At 44.6% G+C, this 19,666-nt stretch overlaps 1 protein-coding gene across 1 annotated transcript in view; it reads right to left on the bottom strand.

Moving 5' to 3' along the window:
- nrxn3b (neurexin 3b) overlaps window positions 1-19,666 on the bottom strand; it is a 322,512-nt gene that overhangs the window by 153,334 nt on the left and 149,512 nt on the right. The window contains exon 19 of the mRNA XM_030109917.1: window positions 17,548-17,667. Within this exon, the coding sequence (XP_029965777.1) occupies window positions 17,548-17,667 (120 nt within the window). The remainder of the gene's footprint in view (window positions 1-17,547; window positions 17,668-19,666) is intronic.

The raw sequence follows: 19,666 nt of genomic DNA, 5'->3' as shown, positions 1-19,666 counted from the left end.
TCTCCCGTCACTGAAACACAAGGTGTGTGTGCATATGAGACGACAGACAGGATGGACACATCAAACTTTTTTTTTTATTTTTACTTCCAGCAGAAATGTGGTTAGTGAGTTGTGCATGCACGCAACATGCGAAGAAGGAGAAATGTCGTCAGCGTTCGATAATCGGGCTTCTGCAAAGCGATGATTATGATAAAACTGCGATTTAACAGCAAATGTAATACCGACGCCTTCACCCCCACCGCTTATCAGTTATTCCCTCACAGATTTAAAGGGTGCTGAAAGAAGTAGATATTTCAGGGAGGAAAGAAAAAGCCAAAAAAAAAAAAAAAAAAAAAAAGAGCTGGAGGGCTTGTATCTTTTCAAATGAAGGAGGAAGAAGAAAAAAAAAAGTCCCATGGGAAGCCTAATCACTTTCATTTTGCGTCTCTGAAGAATTAGACCAAGTTAAACAGACCAACACCAGCGCGCGAACGGAGTGGGAAGCGAAGTGGAGCCGGAGGTACGATAATGGACGGCTTCCCCCCCCTCAAGGTCATTAAATAATTATCTTGTCGTAAGTTTAAGGAGCCCGTGTTTAAAGTAGGACGCGCCGATACGACGGTTCGCAGCAGATGTTCGTGAGGGAAAGAGCATGAAAAAGTAAAATATGAACATAGCGGGACGGGACGCGTACATGAGAGAGAACATTGTGTCATGCCAAATCCATAATTCACAAGTTTGTCTCCAACAGCTTAAAAGCACAGTAAGCTATGTTTTTTTTTTTTTTTTTTTTTTTTTTTTTTAAATACGTGTCTTGGCACGACATAAAACTGCTGCCAGACGGCGGACGACTACGGTCTACATAACCCTCCTTCACTTGTGTTGTTTCTACCACAGGGGTAACATTGATTTTCCTCTGCATCGTGATTAAAGCCACTTCACACAAAAAAAATAAATAAATAAATAAAAAAATATCAATCAAGTTGCTTCTGAAATCTTCAGGCCCTTTTTAGAAAGCTTCCGCAGGGTTTTGTGTGTCTGTTTCCACGACTACTGCGCTCTTAGCCACTGAAAACTCAACTTTATTGAAAAACAGCTCCCAAGGTGGAACTTTTCGAAAATGTTCTGGCTCTGTTTCCAAGGAAACGAGGGGGCAATTCGACATTTCCCAAAAATTTTCGCAATTTTGCCAGTAGACGGGCAATAACAACAATGGCAGCCTCCAGAGTGTTTTTTTTTTTTATTTTCATCTTTTTGAAATAACTATTTAAAAATGACGCATTTTCACTTAAAACATCGTGTAAATTGGACCAAAGTAAGATGGAGCTGCAAACTCTCATGCTCTCAATTCCAAACTCACATGTTTTCACACATTTAATGAATCTGGCTTCACTCTGCCTGTCTACATTAAATATATTTATTGCATATTTCAGTAAAACGGTCGGTTGTAATAAATTTCTAAGGTTTATTTTACTTTTTCCTCCCCCCTATTAAATAACTGGTGCTTCATTCTTCCCTCTGGTTCATCTATAAGTCGCGGTCGGACTGCACGGGTCTAAACTGCTGTGGTTTGTAAGTGAAGAGAAGCTGAGCGTGGATCCAGCAAAACAGAAGCGATGCTTCCATATGTCTGCCCGTCACTTTAATCCCTAATAACCAAAAGAAAGAGCTGTGTTTCCAATTTGTGCTGTAAGAAAACCCTTTTCTTCCATCCTCTTCCTTTTTCCCCCCCGTCTCTTGTGCCCTTTCCTGTTTTTTTTTCCCCTCTCCCCCCTCTCACTGGGCTTTACTGGAACAAATCATTAGTTACACATACTGCTGTTTTTCTGTGGGTGAGTCAGGCTAATTTTGACACACTCATTATGCTCTCTCTTTGTCTGCCTCTCCCTCACACACACACACACTTTCTCTCCCTCTAAGCCCTGACCTCCCTCCTCTCCCTGCACACTGCGACTCGCAGCACATCGTTTGTATAAAAAAAAAAAAAAAAAAAAAAAAAAAAAAAAGAAGAAGGGAAGAAGAAGCAGCAGCAGCTGCATATCTCCCACGGGGACGCCTGGTATTAGTGGCCCTGCCCGGCGAGGGGTCAAGCCGCGGCCACGGGACCAATCTGGGTCTGAAGACTCACACTGAGAGCCGTCATTGGAGGTGTGCCGGCCCTGCCAGGATCCCGCTGCAGTCGGCACCGCGCCTCTTTACGTGCGTTCCAAACCTTCTCCTCCGGCCTGCGAGGATCGCGCTGCGGCGGGAGGAGGGAGGGAAGCAGATGCTAGTGACAGTGTGGGGGCAGTAATGAGGGTCCCTACGACGGAGAAACAATCAGTGAGGCCCGAGTACACAGCCCACTCGCGCGCACGCACACACACACGAGTAAGAACAGCGAGGGAGTAATGGGCTGGCAAAGGCCCCGGGGCCGGTCTCGCTGACACATACGCATTCGCCACACACCACACGGTGAAAAATAAAACTGGAAAGCACTGCCATCACTGTCGGCCGCTAACCCGGCAAAAAGGAAAACCAAAACCAGAGGTATATTACCGTCCACGTTTTCGTTTAGGACAAGCGCCCGGTCCGGCTCGGGCTCGGAAAGCAAGGGAGGGAGGATTTTCATGACATCCCCATGTGTTCCCCGAGCCCCGCCTGGAAAACGCACGCAGAGCCTTTCAAAAGCATTACCCCAGCGACGGGGGGAGGCCGATATCGTGGCGGACGTTTCAGCGAGGAGGAGGTTCGATTCGCCAAAGCTAAAAAGGGAGAGGGCAGAGGAGAGCGGCGGGGAGCGGCGAGCGGTGCTCGCCGAGCAAGGGGTCCGCGGAGAAGTGGGGCAAGAGTGGAGAGCGCATGTTGAAGGGAACAAGGTTTGAAAATAGCCCGAGAAAAAAAAAAAAAAAAAAAAAAAAGAAAAAAAAAGGGAGACTGCACAGCTGCTAATGTGGGCGCACACGATGCCCGATGGAAAAACATCCACGACAACAAGCAAAACACGGGCGAGCGCAAAAGCTCGCATGACAGGCAGCACAAGGCAACCAAGGGTCCAAATGAGCAGCGGGCCGGACTCTTTCAGCAAGGGAAGATTGATCACCATCGATCACGCCACCACAGGAAGTGGCAAGTCTTTATCTGTCTCCTGTTTTGGGGCCTACTGATCAATCCGCGGAGCCAGATTCAGTTAAGATAGCTGTCAAAACAGAGCAGACTTATAGGCGGAGCAACGTGAAATAAAATGATATATTCCAAAGCCCACTGCTGTGTGATGTGTCTGATGTGATGCATTACTCCCTCACTCTGCACTGCATCAGCCTGACCTTTGGAAATTGCTCATTATATTGAGGCTGCGCTTTTTAGCAGCAGAGATTAACATTTGAAAATTTAACCAAGAGTGCTCATTCTTAGTGCAAGAGGCTCGGCTGTTATAAAAACGCCATGTAAAGCACAGCGGTGTCGCTCAGGGCAGCCTCATGTTTTCTGCTGCTGTCGGACACAAACCCATCATTAATTTTTTTTTGAGGGTGGAGGGAAGTTATTATGACACTGAATATAAAATAATACGATGCAATACGCATAGCATATGGTAACGGCATAAACAATAAAATACAGCAGAATAAAATATGCTAATAATACAGTCTGGAGCAGGATGTCATAATACTGCACAACATGTTACTTTGCAATTATTGCATGACATGAAACAAAAAGACATGTTATTAACATAATGATACATCCATCTTCAATAGAGTATATTATGGGCTGTTTATGTTCACATTTGATATAATGCCATAACATAGATATAGCGAGCCGTACAGCGCCACAATATTATATCAAATAAAAAAAAAATTATACCATGAAATACATATTATACCACCATATCAAACATACTGAACGTACCCTATGCAATGTTAGCTCAACCAGACCGTAAAGAACACATTATAAAACACTATGCCTACATTACAAAGTGACTGAAGGACTCTGCAGGTAACCCTCTGCCACTCAAAATGAGGAAAGTTCACGTGTGATTCAACTTTCCACTTGTGATGGACGACGTGAGACTGACAGCGGTCGCTCTGCATTACTTTTACGCTTACAGTGATGTATTTGACCTCAGAGTTTATCCTGACCCCTTCCTCAAAGACGTGAACAGGCAGTGACACAGTTACGCTCGCAAACGCAGACTCGCAGCCACAACAATCTACACACACGCGCACACACACACTCCACGGCCGGCATTAAGCATTTGCCTGCCCGCCGCTTGACGCCTGGGAGACGATTTGGAGCGGTGGGTCCACGGACGATCAGCCCTCTGCTGTAATTGGGTCCCTTGTCAGCCGGCAAAATTCATGTCAGCATTGGTCACATGGGACGCTAATCTAAATGGCATCGGTGTCCTACTTTGCGTGCGTGAGAGGGGGAGCTATAGGAAGTGGGGAAGGTGCAGCGGCTCCCAGAGCCTGAAGTGAGAGGTTGTTGTAAATTATGTGCAGGGCTGTCAGCGGAGCCAACAGGGCCCTTATCCAGCTGTCACACACAGCAATCCACACACAGCGCGCTTGAATTAGTCTACAGGTATTCGTGCGATATGGACAATGCTTTGGCAATACATCTCAAAGTACCTCTTGATTTTTATCACTGATAAACGCCGTTTTACCTCATCTCTATGACCTTCAGTAGTTTAAATGGTTTAACGCATCTTTCAAGTCCAAAAATAACAGAAGAATGGAGTCATACTGATGTGTGTAAGAGTGTGTTATGTGAAATTAATCAACCCTTTAGTAAATCACAGTTCTTTTTCATCTGGGTCATTCTGTCATAAATATAAAGAACAACCTTTGGAGAGCTGGCTTTTTCATGTCATATTTCTTCAAATAGGCAAAAGATGAAACACTTGAAAACAACAAACTGATGTTTGTTTTCATCACATAAAAGACTTTCACAGCCATGGCAAAAAGCAATTAAATAGTCATAACATCATTTGGAGGCGTACTTACTTCATGCACAACATCAGGATTCTAAATAAATGCATTACAAATCATGATGGATGCAGAATTTGTTTGAATCGTGGAGTTCTCCTGGAAACATCTATTCAGCAGACAGCTTCAGATATACTGCATTCATCTGCAGTTCCATCAGCAGTGCTGCTGCTGCTGCTGCTGCTGCTGCTGCTGCTGCTGCTGCTGCTGCTGCTGCTGCTGCCCTGACGCCTCCTATAGGGGCAGTTGGGAAATCCGGAGGCTCCGGCTCGGAGCCCCAAAAGCGAGTTAGTACAATCTACCATGAAATTCTGGGAGTGCCATCCTTCCTTCCTTACCTTTCCTGTTTTTTTTTTGTTTTTTTTTCTTGTTTGGGATAAAAATAAGGAATTAATATCCTGAATGAAATGAGCACCACAAGATTACTGGAACTTTCTCAGGCTGGCTTATCTTATTTTAGCAGTAAGGCTAAAAGTCAGCGTGCTGAGATACTCTCCGCTGCATTTTCATGAGTTGCTGCTCAGAGCATTAGTCAGCGTTATGTTGACTCATCTACCACTATACTGACTGCCACTACGTGCCTTCTGTTCTCTTCTTAGTATGCGGAATGAAGTATAAAAATAACCCTTTAATAATGCCTTTGTATCAATGCATCACATATGGGGATTTAGAGTAGACTGAGCAGATGCTAACAGACTGCAGCTCGTCAGTGATAGCTGATTAGCTTGCTAATTTAAGAGAACATAACTAGCTCTTTTTTTAATAATAGATCTTCTGATAAAAATCTGAATGATTTTATGCCATTATTCATGTGACTTTGCATGTTTTCACTGAAGAAAAATAGTACCTTGAAGCCCATCTTGGTGTGCTGACTGCATCTACATCGCATCCCGATATTTCATGGCCGACGTCATTTCGGGACGATTCTCCACCGGTAAACCCGAGTGAGTTCACTGACCTGTCCAATTTCTTTAGAAATATATGTCAGCAGTAATTACCTTTAAAGTGCCTCCACCTGACAAAACTATCACTTCACATGACGAGGAATAAGTGTCATGGCGGACTCCTCAGACACACCGCAGGTTTCCTTCACCCAGATCTCCGATGGCTAAAATTACCGGCTGCAAGGCAACAACAAGTGCACTTTTATTTCGTTGCTTCAATGTTTCCTGCCAGAAGCTACCAATAAGGATGATGGCTGCTCTTAAAATCCACTGTATGATGTAATTGAGATGTCAGGCCTGATGTGAAAAGAGACGGGGAGCTGGAGTGTCAGGCGGCGGTTAACGGCTTGTGTGAAGGGTAATGGTAGAGCTTGTGATGAATGTCATGAACCTGGGACCAAATCACAACAGGTATGTGATGCTGTCACATTTTCTTTCTGCAGATTAAAAAAAAAAAAATGGCTGATAGTGTGTGGATTTTGTAAAAGTCCTTCTCTTCAGTCCTGTAATGGATGAGGTAAGTCACTGCGTCCCACGTTCATTGACCCTTAGTTCCATCATTGCCAAGACCAGGACAGCAGTGACTCAGCAGGGGAAGCCAGAGGTCAGATGGAGCCGTGTTTTACCGAAAACCTCTTCATGTTTGACATTAATGTTCCTTTGCTGTAGCAATCAAAGCATTTTTTTTTCTCACTTGACTCATCCTTTCGATCCGAACTAACCTCACCATCACAACTTGAAAAATAATTTGACCTCCCCTGAGGTCAAAGCCTATTTCATGCCATAAAGTCTAAATATGAACCCAAATAATAGGAAGAAAGAGGGACTAAGAAGTCATGTGTGTTTTGCCCTCTGTCGCCTTTTTATGTGAACGGCTCATCAGTGGTGATGGCATATGATGTAAAAAATCAATGAGATCCCTTTGAGGAGCTGAGATGCAGGATGTAGACGGGGTTCAGGGCTCTCCCCGATGACACTGTGACAAATGGTCTGGGCAACATGGGAACTCGAACCACCAAACCTGGAAAGCTGCCCACTCTACCAAGGCAGAACGGTGTGCTACAATACATGACAGCTCAATTTGTTGACTCTGTCCGATTCTGAAGAAGAGACACAATTACTGATTAGTATTTCTGAAAAGGAGCTCATTCAAAACTACATCTTCTGGGTTATGTTTCCATTGCCTACCATCAGCTCTTGAAAGACACTCCTGTCATGGTTCATGTTTTGTGTCTTAATTTCTTTTCTGTCTCTGGTTTCAGGCCCTTGAGTATGTGATTGCGATCCTGTTGGTTTGTTGGTGTTTCTGGGTTCCTGTGAAGGTACAGTAGCTTTCCAGTGACTCGGTCTCCTGTCAGTCCTGGGATTTTGCTCATTTGGATTTTTGGTTTAGGAATAAAATGAGCTCCTGCTCCACCAACGGTGGCGTCTGGTGTCTTGAGTCCTCCACTGAGCCAAACGTAGCAGTATCTTAATGGAAAGGCTTCATGAGGCTCCTCAGTCAATACAGCACCAGCACTAATGGTGACATCTAAAAAAATAAATGTATTTTCCAGCAGACAGGGTTGGATGGTACAAATGAAATAAAGTGTAAATTCAATGAGGATGATCTGCTGATTCACTGGCACGATGCACACTTCAGCAGCTTTAGCTTTCTTTATCACTCACATTCTTCCTACTATGTCAAAATGACCGTATCTTCCATTTTAACAACACTTTTGTCCAATTTCCTTTCTGTCCATTTCCTTTGTCGTGCTCCAGCTCCACTCCCGGCTGTCTGAATATGATTGTGAAATATTCATTCCGTCACTCAGATCCTGTGACTTGCAGCATCATGGTCTCCTTGACTCCACTGCTTCATATTCTGATAATAACCACCAACTTTTGGAATTGCAAGTGTGAATGATTATGTCTTTATGAACACTCGCTCTGTTTGAAGTTTACCAAAAGAGATTTATGTAGTTGTTTTTTCGACTGATTAACATCCAGGATCTATCGAGAAAATAGATCCTGAGCTGTATACAGACTGAAGATCGATAGATACTCATAAGAAAACCAAGAAACCTTCCTGTCCGTCAGTTGGGCTCAGACATGCCAAATGGTCTCGACGACTTCTTCAAATCCAGTCAGACTCACAGCTGGATTGAGTCCTGATTTGAAAGGAAAACAAAGGGGCTGACGGAGCCTCTCCTCGTTCCTGATGAAGCACCATCCTGTAAGTGCTGTCGAGAGGAGAGCTTCATTCTTTGTCATCGGCTCTGAGAGGTTTAGCCACCGATCGGTGATGACTGCCCACTGTATCTGCCTCGGCGCGGAGAGACAAAAGCCAGGGACATGGGGGACACAACAAGAACAATAGAGGGCCGGAATGAGACCGATTCACCTTGCTTTTTGATTCATGTGCATCTAAATTGGTGTTGTGGAGGCTCTGGAGGGGGCGGGCCGGCCGGTTACTGCTTGTACTCGCTGGCGCAATCCGGAGCAGAGTGGGAATGCTCTCCGCCAATGACAAATTACCTGAGTGTGTGTGTGGCCTTTCAAAACCGGCCGCCACCGCGGCCGAGAGCATCGGCGAGAGAAACTCACGAGGAGCTATTTATTGATCATGCATTGTTCACACTATAGCAACCAGGATTCAAGGCGAAGTGCGCGTCGCCACATGCATAAACTGAAGCTCGCCGGCAATTTGTGCAGGGATTGAAGGAAGCCTGCACACGATGACACATCCATGCAGCTGTGAGGCAAACAACACAGCCGTACTATTAAAAGAACGCGCCGGTGATAGAAACTGACAAAAAAAGTTGGAACATTTACTGCCGAAAGAGCACCTGAGACAGACCGTGCAAACTAAACAGACGGTTTTCACTGAATACATTACTTAAATGTGTTTTGTCTGCATTTAATTCACTCGTCACAAAACTACTCAGTTTAAGCATTTACATTAAAAGTGTGAGAAGTGACAGAATCTGAAGACATCTTTTGTAGTGAAAAACTATTGCAGTCATGTTTGAAACTGTGCGAGCTGAAGCAACACCAGTTCGGGTTATGCTGTCTCTGCTGCTGCTGGAGCAGTTATAAAAAACAAAAAATGAAAGAGTCACAGGTTATGGATCAACGACGGGCTGCAGCAGGAAGACGTAGATCACTGATTCGAAGAAAAACATGCGTCAGCTGCAGTTACTCAGGACATGTTCCTGCCCAGAACCCTGCGGTTGGCGGTATTGATTGGGTGATTTGTATGTGTTGCCTGCGCTCCTAAAATGTGTCTGGGAACACATGTTGATGAATGTGTCTGTGGCCGGGCTCTCAGCCTGCGAGGGCCGGGGTGGGGTGCTGGGAACGCTCTGACAGCCTCAAGGTTACCCGCCTGGCGCCCAAACAGATGGATGCCCCTCATCGTAACTGTCTGTAATGTGTTCAGCTCAATCATCCCCCCCCCCGCCAACCCTCCCTTTGTTCGTTCCCTCACAACATCTCTCTCATTCGCTGGTGGGGGCGGCTTGCAGAGGTGCACTGCGTATCCGAGAGACAGCAGTCGAAGTCATGATTTTAATTATCACACTGGGAGAACTTTAGCATCTCTCCCTGGGTGCAATAACTGCAGTGCGATGCCGTTAACTATCAAGTGTCTTTTGCGTTGAAAAATCTGCTGTTTATTTGCTTCTTTGTAGCAGAATATCAATCCGTTCCTGTATTATGCATGGAGTGTATGGTGATTTCCTGGTTTTGAAATTAAAACGCTAAACCAGTGCAGAGCTCTCAAACTGCTCCCGGATTGTTCCAAAAATGGTCATCCGGAAGAGATCATTGCCAATATATTATAAACTGAACAGCTGATTTTTATTTATTGTTTTGCTTTGGCATCAAAAACAGTGAAACTCTAAAAACTGCCTCACTAGTAGTGCAGTTTTCAAAAAGTTCCACATTGAGAGCCGTTTTCAAAAAGTTGTGATTTCAGTGGCTCCAAGCACAGCTGTCATTTAAAAGAAAAGCACAGTTTAAACAGCTTTCACGTTGTTTATAGAATGAAGTAGAACAATATACTCACCCAGAAGGCTTTTCTGATCCAAGCAGTGCTTCAGGAGAAACTTAGATCCAAAATCGAGCGGCGGCCTCTGAACTGAAAGCTTTGTTTACGGCTGCCGAGCGCATGCGCAGTACGGCTCACTGCTTCAGGGGCTACCGGAGGCTACACAACAACTTTCTTCATCCAGTTTAGTGCAAAATGGACAAATATCTATCGGATGAAGATGTTGTGGACGTGGAGGAGTGGCGTGAGCGGACCATGATGAAACTAATGAGTTTTTGGACGATTAAAGCTGTTTCAGGAGCGGCGTTACACATGCCCCGTCTGCTAGACGTATGCGGATGTCCGCCGCTCGATTTTGGATCTAAATTTCTCCTGAAGCACTGTTTGGATCAGAAAAGCCTTCTGGGTGAGTATATTGTTCTACTTCATTCTATAAACAACGTGAAAGCTGTTTAAACCGTACTTTTCCTTTAAATAGACACTTAAAACACAGGAAAAGTTCTGTTTTCATTTGAAAACAATGCCATGTGAACACGGCCAGATCTCACAGTAGCTATACATGTATCTACTTTTAGCATAGCTATTTTCTTCATCACTGTTACATAAGACAACAATGAGTAAGAATAAATGATTTGTTTACCTACAAAATCTGGCACAAAATGTTTATTACAAGAGTTGGTTTTCTCCAAGGTCTAATAACTCTGAATATAAGCACATACGTCCACACATTAAAATGAAAGTGAACGATCCAAAACTATGGAAGAAAGGACATATTTCTTTAACGCACCCATTTACTAACACTCGAGAGGAGCAGTGTGTCCCACTCTTCCCCTCCCATCTTTTTTTTTTTAACCATTTTACGTTCACTTCCTCCTGGCCCCCGGGGCATTGAGGCTCCGGAGCGCCGCATATATCCAATTATGCCACGGCTCTGAGCATGGCGGTGACACATCGATTGACACAAGCGACATCCAGTCTTATCACGGTGACATGATGCAGTGCTGGGCAAGCATCATTAGCCTGATCAGCCAATAGCGAGGCAGCTCGTTAGACCCCCGTCCTGAGGGCTGGACAAGCAGTTCTGGATCTAACACAGTGGATCTAATATAGATATCGTCAGACGAGAGAAAGAGAGAGAGAGCGATTAGAAACTTGGCGGCACAACTTTGTGTTTTTGCACTCTGTCAGTGTATTTGTTTCCGGCGACTGCACAGAGCCGACGCCGGGAAATTACGCTTCTCTTGAAGCCACAGCTGTACAACAACACTTTCCTCAGCACCCCGATCAAACCAGGTGATCTCGCAATCATCCAGACCCCTCTGGATCCCATGATTATCTCAAAAAGCAGAGTGAGATCATACCAAAGTGTGCTTTTGGGATTGGTTGAGCCCCGAGGACAAACCATCCTCTGTGGAACTCTTTTGGCCCATTTCTGATCTACCTGTGGTATTTATAGGCAAATGTTCTCATATCGCTATGCTCCACTTAGGAGCCCTCTCTTGCCAAACGATACTTTCAAATACAGCAGAATAACTTGTCAGTTCCTGCAGGAGGGAAGCTGAAAAGTAAAGTCTCAAACCAAACTTGGCAAAAGTTTAGACAGAATGCCAGGCAAATGTCTCCAGCCCATACTGATCACTTCAGGAATGTTATGAAACTTATCAGCTTGAATGTAATTTCATCGAGATTTTTCTCCTCCATTCCTGCTCAAAATATTGTTTTTGTTTTTTGTTCTTTTCAATTGCTAAAGTCTTGAGAGTTGAAGGAAGGTCTATTCAACTTGATGTTCTGAGTATCTAAGTGCTCCAGCAGTTTCAACAAGTTTCCCATTCACCAATTCACAAACAATCACAAAACAAGGCAAAGCGCTCACACACACACTCAAAGAACCTTGGTGTTCAGATGTTTACCCAAGGAAATTTCCACAAAACACACACACACACACACACACACACACACACACACACACACTGTGCTACAGTTATTTCCTGTTATATCACAAGAGTGGCCACTATGTGCTCTGATAAGAAGTAGGTTCTCAAGGTTGCAGCATTCCTTGTTTTTAAAATGACATTGTGTTATTAAAGCTTAGTTTTAGTTTATTTCTCTCTTTACTATTCCACAGTCGATACTGGTTGAGTCTGATTCTACTGACGCTGTCTTCACCTGAAGGTGTAAATATTGACCTGAAGGGGAGGCAGAGTTGTGTTTTCTGTGTAAAGCACCATTGAAGATAGATTCTTCAGTCATCAGTGAGTAAACCGCCATCATCGTTGATTCACCAGAGGAAAAGCAGGCCACCCCAACCCATTTGTGGCGTTTTCTTCTTGTTTTGTGTGTAAAAATAGTGTTGCTGCTGTTTATCGGTTTACGTAAGCAGTTAGCCGGAAATGGCTGCAGTTAGAGTTGCCAACCGTTCCTTGAAAAACGGAATCGTTCCGTATTTGAATGTAAAAGTGTGCGTTCCGTATTGAGCTGAAAAGGAACGCACTTTGTTCTGTATTTTTGTGAGAGTCAAAACGTGAGCAATGGAACTTGCGCTTGTTTTTGAAAACTTACGGTAAATTGTTCACCGGCTCTCTGACGTTCTGTGACCAATGAGCTGACAAACATGGCTTGGCAACACATCTCATTGGTCAAAAAAAGACCGTTCCGAGTAGGCTTCAGCAGTTCATTGGCCAATAGTCAGTTTCGTCACAGAGCGCGTGGGAAGAAGTAAATCACAACATTAAAGCAGCGCAGCGTGGCTTCCATAGACACGTAAGTTTGTGCCGTTTCCATATCGGATATATCATTGATTTGTGTCTGCTGCTGCAGACTGTGGTGTGTTTTCAGTTTAGAAACGGAACCTTGTTGGTTTTTCTGTTCAGAAGGTTTTTCAGTTTTGATTTTACACTTTTTTAGTTGAAAATAAAAAAAAGAACATGCTAAAATCCAGAAGAGACAGCAGCTGTTTGATATTATTTTGCACATTTAGCAATAAATATAGAATAGAATAGGAATAGAAGACTTCATTAATCTCACAGTGGAGAAATGTACAGGTGTATAGGCTCATAGAACCCACAGCGGGGTGCAAAAGTAATGAATGGTGCAATAATTAACAAGTGATAGTGCAAATCATAGTAGGATTGATGATAGAAGCTCAAGACAATGAAGATCAAACTGTATGTACAACCTGAATCTTAAAAATATAACAGGAAATATATACAATATATACAATACAATATGCAATATATGATGCAATATATAACTATACAGTATGATATAATATGTACAATATGTTTTAGCAGAGTGAATGGATGATAAAGTGTCGCTGAATTTCTGAAAGGGGGGGTGCAGGATATTATAATGTCCAGGATTATTGCACATATTCTACACAGTAGAATTGTACAGTCTGACAGCGGTGGGGATGAGAGACCTGTGATATCACTCGTTCCTGCACTGAGGGCGTCTCAGTCGGCCTCTGAAGGAGCTGCTGAGCTGCTCTACCGTCCGGTGCAGTGGCTGAGAGCTGCTGTCCATGATGATGATACTTGAATGATAACTGTCTCACTGTAGGCCTCAAATACAAACTGATCATGAGTTATTGCAATCTTGCTACTGTAGGTGTAATGCAGTAGCCTAATGTGTTTTTATAGTCTGTAATAGGTATAACAGTGGCAAAATGCTGTTATATATGCGTTTTTGATCCCCCAAAAACCCTTTTTTTTTTTCAGCTGCCCACAAGAGGTGTTCCTTATTTCAATCTCTGGGAGTTGGCAACCCTAGCTGCAGTCCTCTGAGCGCGCCTTGACAAACAAATTAAGGACACTGGGTTAAGCACGGGCAGAAGGGTTTTGCTGAAATCGTTGCGTTGACAGAGAAAACCATCGCCAACTCCATCTGTGCAATTACAGATGGCGGCGTCAAACCGCCGCGCAGCTCCCCCTCCTCCCGTCACTTTTTTTCTGTTTGTTTACAGCGTTCCTGACCGGGGAACAATGCAGCGACCTTTGCAGAGATAATTCTATTACGTAACGTGAGTAATTGCTCTGGATGTGGAAGAGGAGTGTCCGACTGCGCTTCTTGCTCTGCCCAGAGCGCTCACGTCCTTGGATTTAAAAAGAAGCTCTGCAGCACTCATGGATCCTGACAGGGAGAGGTCCCACTCAGGAAACAGGGGGGGGTGAGGACGAGAGGACAGGAAGATGGAAATGAGTATTACAGAAGCAGTGAGCCAGAACCAAGCATGACTAAAAAAAAATAAAAAAAGAATTCACCCCTAACCCCCATTTATTGAAAAGCAAGTCGTGTGCCTCCAGATTGTCCGAGCGGCGCTGAAAATGGCCCGCATGGTGCAGAGAGCCCGGCAAATTCCCTCCGTACGTAAAGGCGTGCAGCAGCCACAGCGTGCCGGCTGCAGGGCTACAACACTACAAACGTGAGCGGTGCTGATAGCTCTCGTCCGCCGAGGCGTTTCGTGTTCCTCCTCATCTTCTCCTCCACCACCTGGAGACCTGTCGGCTACCGGGGGGGAAGGGAGGGGGTGCAGGAGGGACGGTGCTAACAGTCAACAAAGATGAATTTCTCCAGCGGCTCCTTTCACTTTACTTTGTTTAAGTTTTTTTTTTTTTTCTCTCTCTCTATTTGGACAATGGGCAGAGACAGAAGTCAGAGAAGCAGACAATTACTGATATTTGCTGCCAGCTATCAGAAAAGAGGGAGACGGAGGCAGAAGCTACACTCCCACATTGTTAATTAGAGACTCTTGTCTCTCTCAGTGCTGACTGAATAAAAGGCGCACGGAAGGCAAACACTTTGTTCAACAGTATTATTTTATCTACCTCTTTAAAAAAAAATAAAAAAAAATAAAAACTGCTGGCAATGTGACTGTACTGCTATATACTCAAATTTGCATTGTTCAGGAGATGGCACTTCATTCTCTTTGCGATCAATAACTAAGGCCATTGAATGGGGTTTGTACAGGGGCTATATCTGTAAAGATGGAGAGAAGCAGGAGAGGGAAAGCTGATTTCATGCTCGGGGGGATTGCATCTCATTTTCTCCAGGTTGGGAGGAGCGGCGCGTCGCGTGGCCCTGCTCGTGGATTTACTGCCACCTTGTGGCTGCGAGGGCACACTGAGGGGGCGGCGAGACCTCAGAGGAGCCGGGGCTGTCAGCAGAGTCAACATCACAAGATTGAGTCAATCCCGGAGACGTGAACTGCAGCTCTTATCTCAGGCAGGCGGTGTCATGTCGGCTCATGAGTGCACTTTGTGAAATGTAAACACAGCAGCGAGGAGCTCCCACACCGAAATACCTGCACACCTCACTCTGTCTCTCTTCTTGTATATTTCCTTCTCTGGAACAGAATATGATGACTTCCTGTTTGGAAAAACAAAATTCTTCAGTCAGGTAAGAAACTCCGTCAATAGAGCGGAGCATCCTTCCCCACAAGCAGAAACTCCCTGCAATGCCAGAGACGTGAAATAAGCAACTATCTCGAGAAGAATTACGCATGTGTCGATATGAAATCAATGGGATCTCCTTAATCCCCACGCAGCACCGGGAAGTGAATGAATCACTTCTCACCTCTAATTAACACATAAACACACAGCTCCCACCACAGAGTGAGAGCTGGAGTCAGATGCTCAACCCAGCATGGAGGAGACTGCAGCATGTGATCACTGCAAAGGAGGGAAAAAAAGAGGGAAGCGAGAGGTCGCGACAGCACAAAAAGAAGGAGAATGGAACTAAATTAGGACCAGGAAGATATGAAGTCATACACAGCGTCCGGGGTCGAACATCAGACAGGTCTGGATGATTAGGAGAAGGCTCAAAGATAACAGGTTCCACCACCTCATTAGTCCGTCCCGGCAGCAGCGTGCCCCCACTATTAAAGTCTGAATGAAAGACCGCCAGCCGTGATTACTGAAGGGAAGTCCCCTGTCGTCATGGGGATAAGAGACGCACGCACTCACGCACGCTATCTAAAGAACATTTATGAAAAGGCGATTGAGACAGAAGTGGACATTTCACACATCATCGGCAGCAGCCACTCAGGACGGAGCCCAAAATGGGAAAGCTCTGCAACATCAAGCAAACCTGTTACGACAAATTGTCTGCAATGCAGAAGAAGAAGAAGGAGAGAAAAAAAAACCCTCAACAATGTGCCAATGCCCCTCAGTTGCTTCATTTAAAAGATCACACAGCGCTTTCAGCACCACTTTTCATGCAGCAAATCTGGCAGCGGCTTAATATGAGTGAAAGAGGCTGGGAGTCCTTGAGGATGTGGTACTCAGCGCCGCACACCGGAGGACGGCGCGGGTTCATGGGTGTCCTCAAATTAGGTGCAGGTGACCGTGTGTGCCAGCAGCTTTTAATGAGTGTAAAATGACTGCATGTTCTCAAGAAAGCGTGCTGCTTTTTGTGGGTCACTCTATAGCACCGTGGGGCTGCGTAATGCAGGTGTGATATGGCAGTTTGGTGCAATTACGTGTGCCTGGTGCAGGCCGGCGGCGTGTTAAAGGAGCACACCACACCAATTCAGCCTTCTGAGGAGTGTGGAAGTGCAGCCTTAAACTGATGGGAGTTGTGCTGGCTTCAACAAAATTGGGTGTTACACTTTCTTTAACCAGACTCTCAGCAGACCTCTCCAATAGCCCCCCGCAGAGTAACCCGCTCAATGAAATGAAAAAAAGAATCTTGTATGACTTCTTCAGACTCCTCCAGAAGATGTTATTCAAGAGTTTAAAAGTGCCTGTCAGGATGTGTTCACACTTGACAAATATCCTTTGTAAGAAGACAAAAATGATCCTCGAATGTGAAGTTGTCAATGTGTCGATCGCCCCCTGGTGGCTGCTTACAGCACATGTCATAAATCCTGTAACGGAACATTAGCCGAACCGGGGTGTCAAACACATTTTAGTTCAGGAGCCACTTGTAGCCTCGTTTGATAAGTTATGGTGCCATAATCTTTAACATTAAAATTCAATGTTTTATTCTTTTGTTTGTGTTGGGGCGTAGAGTATACATGAAGAAATCATCCATATTATCAAACAATTAGTACCAAAAATGGCCACAATCTCAACATATAGTCAGTTTTAATGAAACCTTCTCATGCAAAATACAATGAAATGTCAAGAAAATATAAAAAATATCCTTTAGTGGTTGCATTATGCATGTTTTTACAAACTCAGCCCGACTTGCTTTGAGGCTAACGCTAGTTTTGCAGCAAAGAGGTTTATATTGTTTTATATCTCAGCTCTCAGCGTTACTTTTATGAAACTTATTGAACAAAATCGAGGTTCTCTCTGAAATTAATGCAATTTTCTCGGTGGTTTGGCGGGCCGGATTGGAGCCCCTTGCAGGCCAGTTTTTTGCCCACGTGCCTTATGTTTGACACCCCTGATCTAAATCTAAAAGTCAAAACTGACTCAGGCAGGTGGTAACTAGCCTTGTGACAGTTGAAAATAAAAATATCATCTTTTTGCTTTTCTAAAGTACGAATGTTGACAGCAGAGCGATCGAGTCAAATGTCTGACAAATGTGAACACATCAATAGTTCCTTCCTTCTGTAACGAGTGAACTGCGTTTCCCAGCCAGGACCTGTGGAGTGCTCCTCTGACACGGGCGTAAGAGAAAAGAAACTCACGGTCGTTGCAGTGCGTCCCCGTGTACGACGTCATGGAGCAGTCGCACGTGAAGTTCTCCCACTGCTGGATGCACACGCCCATGTTGGCACACGAGTCCTCCTGGCAGGTGGTGCTCGGTCCTGGAGGGGGGGGGGGGGGGGGGGGGATAAAGCCAAGAGGGAGGGAGGAACAGAATGGGAGAGAGGGTGCAGAAAGGCACCACAAGCGTCCAGTCAAGCAACGGTCAGAACTGCTGTAGAGGCAATACAATGCATGAACCATGCACACAAAAAAAAAAAATGCACTCTGCAAAGACGAGTGTGCACCATGTGGGCCTCGAAGAAAGAACAAGGAGTCAAACAGTGCCACCACGGGAAGCCTGGCGTGTAATGAAACACCTGCAAACTGTCACAGGACCACCAAGACTCCTTATTAAGACACTTTGAAGTCATTATTATACAAACTGCTAATTAGAATGTAGTCTGCGTCGAAGGCTTGCTTCTGCAGAGAGCAGGACCCCCGGCGAGGCTGCTGTGACGGCACTGTCAACATCCCACTGCTTCCTTCTTATCAAGAGAGTGCGTGTCAGTGGACTGGCATGCAGGTTTTTCTCAGGCACCATTTACACGACAGCGCTTCAAGCTGAAAACGCATTGTTCTCTGAAAACGACACGAAACGCTGAAAACGATGCAGTGAGCATGTAGGGCCACCGGTGGGCGCTGTCGGTTGCTTTTACATGGAACCGAACATAAACATTAACAATGGGGAAAAACGTAGATATTCGTATCGGCAGACGACAAAGTGACATTGTTATTCCCGGAGGCACCCGGACTTTCACACGACGCCGGAGCTTCCAGAAAGTTGTGTTTTCAGAGGTTCCAGACTTGAGGAAATGGACCCTCGAAACACAACGGCGGTTCTGTGCTTTCGCTTGAAAACGCTGTCGTGCAAACGGGACCTCAATCATCATTCCAACATGTTTCTTAAAAAAGTTTTATCAGAGTAAAACTTAGCTTGCTGCATTCCCTCTGTGAACAAACAAGACGAGACACTTAAATAAGGGAGCCTTTTAACAAATAACTGAAAAAAAAAAAAAAAAAATCGATTTAAATAGGACTGCACAGAAGCGGCCCCGGTAATTCTCTGTGTCAATATTTTTGCGAGGATGCACGGTGAACACTAGATACACTAGACAGACAGAATTCATGGAGAGGAGAAAAGGAACATAAAAAAGCAGTCGGAGAACACGCAGCGCATATCCCCGCGTATGCACTTCAGAGTCAGACAGAAAGTTGAAGAGGGTATTCAAAGTCAAACTGAATGTGTGTTTGCTATTCCTCTATGCCACACATAGCTCTCACTTTTGAATACTGAGAGGGAATGCAGATAAGGACAAGTGCACGGCAGCGATAACGAGATAAACAAACACCGTCCCCCCCACCAAACCGGAGTCCGGACAGACAAGAGAGGGGGGGAAAAAAACCTCAACAGTAACCTTTCGGATCAACAAATGAAAAGCTTAAATTAAAGAAAAGAAAACAGTCCAAATATACGGCAGACAAGTGCAAGTAAACAGAGTTTAGGAGCAATTGTCCTGTGCAAGACCAACGTTGATAAGAGACATCTAAAGTGGAAAACAGAGCCGGCTGAAAGTGCGTTTACTGTGAAATGTACAGTAGCGGTGTTCAACCAGGCGTCCCCGAGCATTCTGTGCTTCATCAGTACAGACAGGATGTACGTTTGCACAGGTTGGTGCTCTTTTATTAAAGGATTTCTGTTTCTTTTTTTTTTTGACTGTTTGCTCTCTGACGAGAAAAAAAAAAGAAAGCAAAAATGAGACACAAAGAGCACAGCCGGACTGCTCAGCAGCACGATGGCAGTGTTCAGGTGTGGGTTGACGGTCTCTTTCTGCTGTCACGTTTGTCTGTTTGTTTGTTTTTTAATTCAATGTTGTTGAATGTTGCTTCTTTAGACTGTGTCTGATAACTGACTTCGTCTGTTTACCTCCTTTTAACTGCAGTCTGGACTCAAATCTACATTTCATTGATGCAGTTTTCCCCGTATAATCCAGCCTATTATGAAAAAAAAAAAAGTATTATTATCATTAATCATATTTTCTTGCTCAGTTAAAAAACTCT

Source organism: Salarias fasciatus, chromosome 15 (assembly GCF_902148845.1).
Source record: "Salarias fasciatus chromosome 15, fSalaFa1.1, whole genome shotgun sequence".
NCBI lineage: Eukaryota > Metazoa > Chordata > Actinopteri > Blenniiformes > Blenniidae > Salarias > Salarias fasciatus.
Note: the sequence above shows the minus strand (reverse complement) of the source record. Positions and strands in the feature narration are given on the sequence as shown.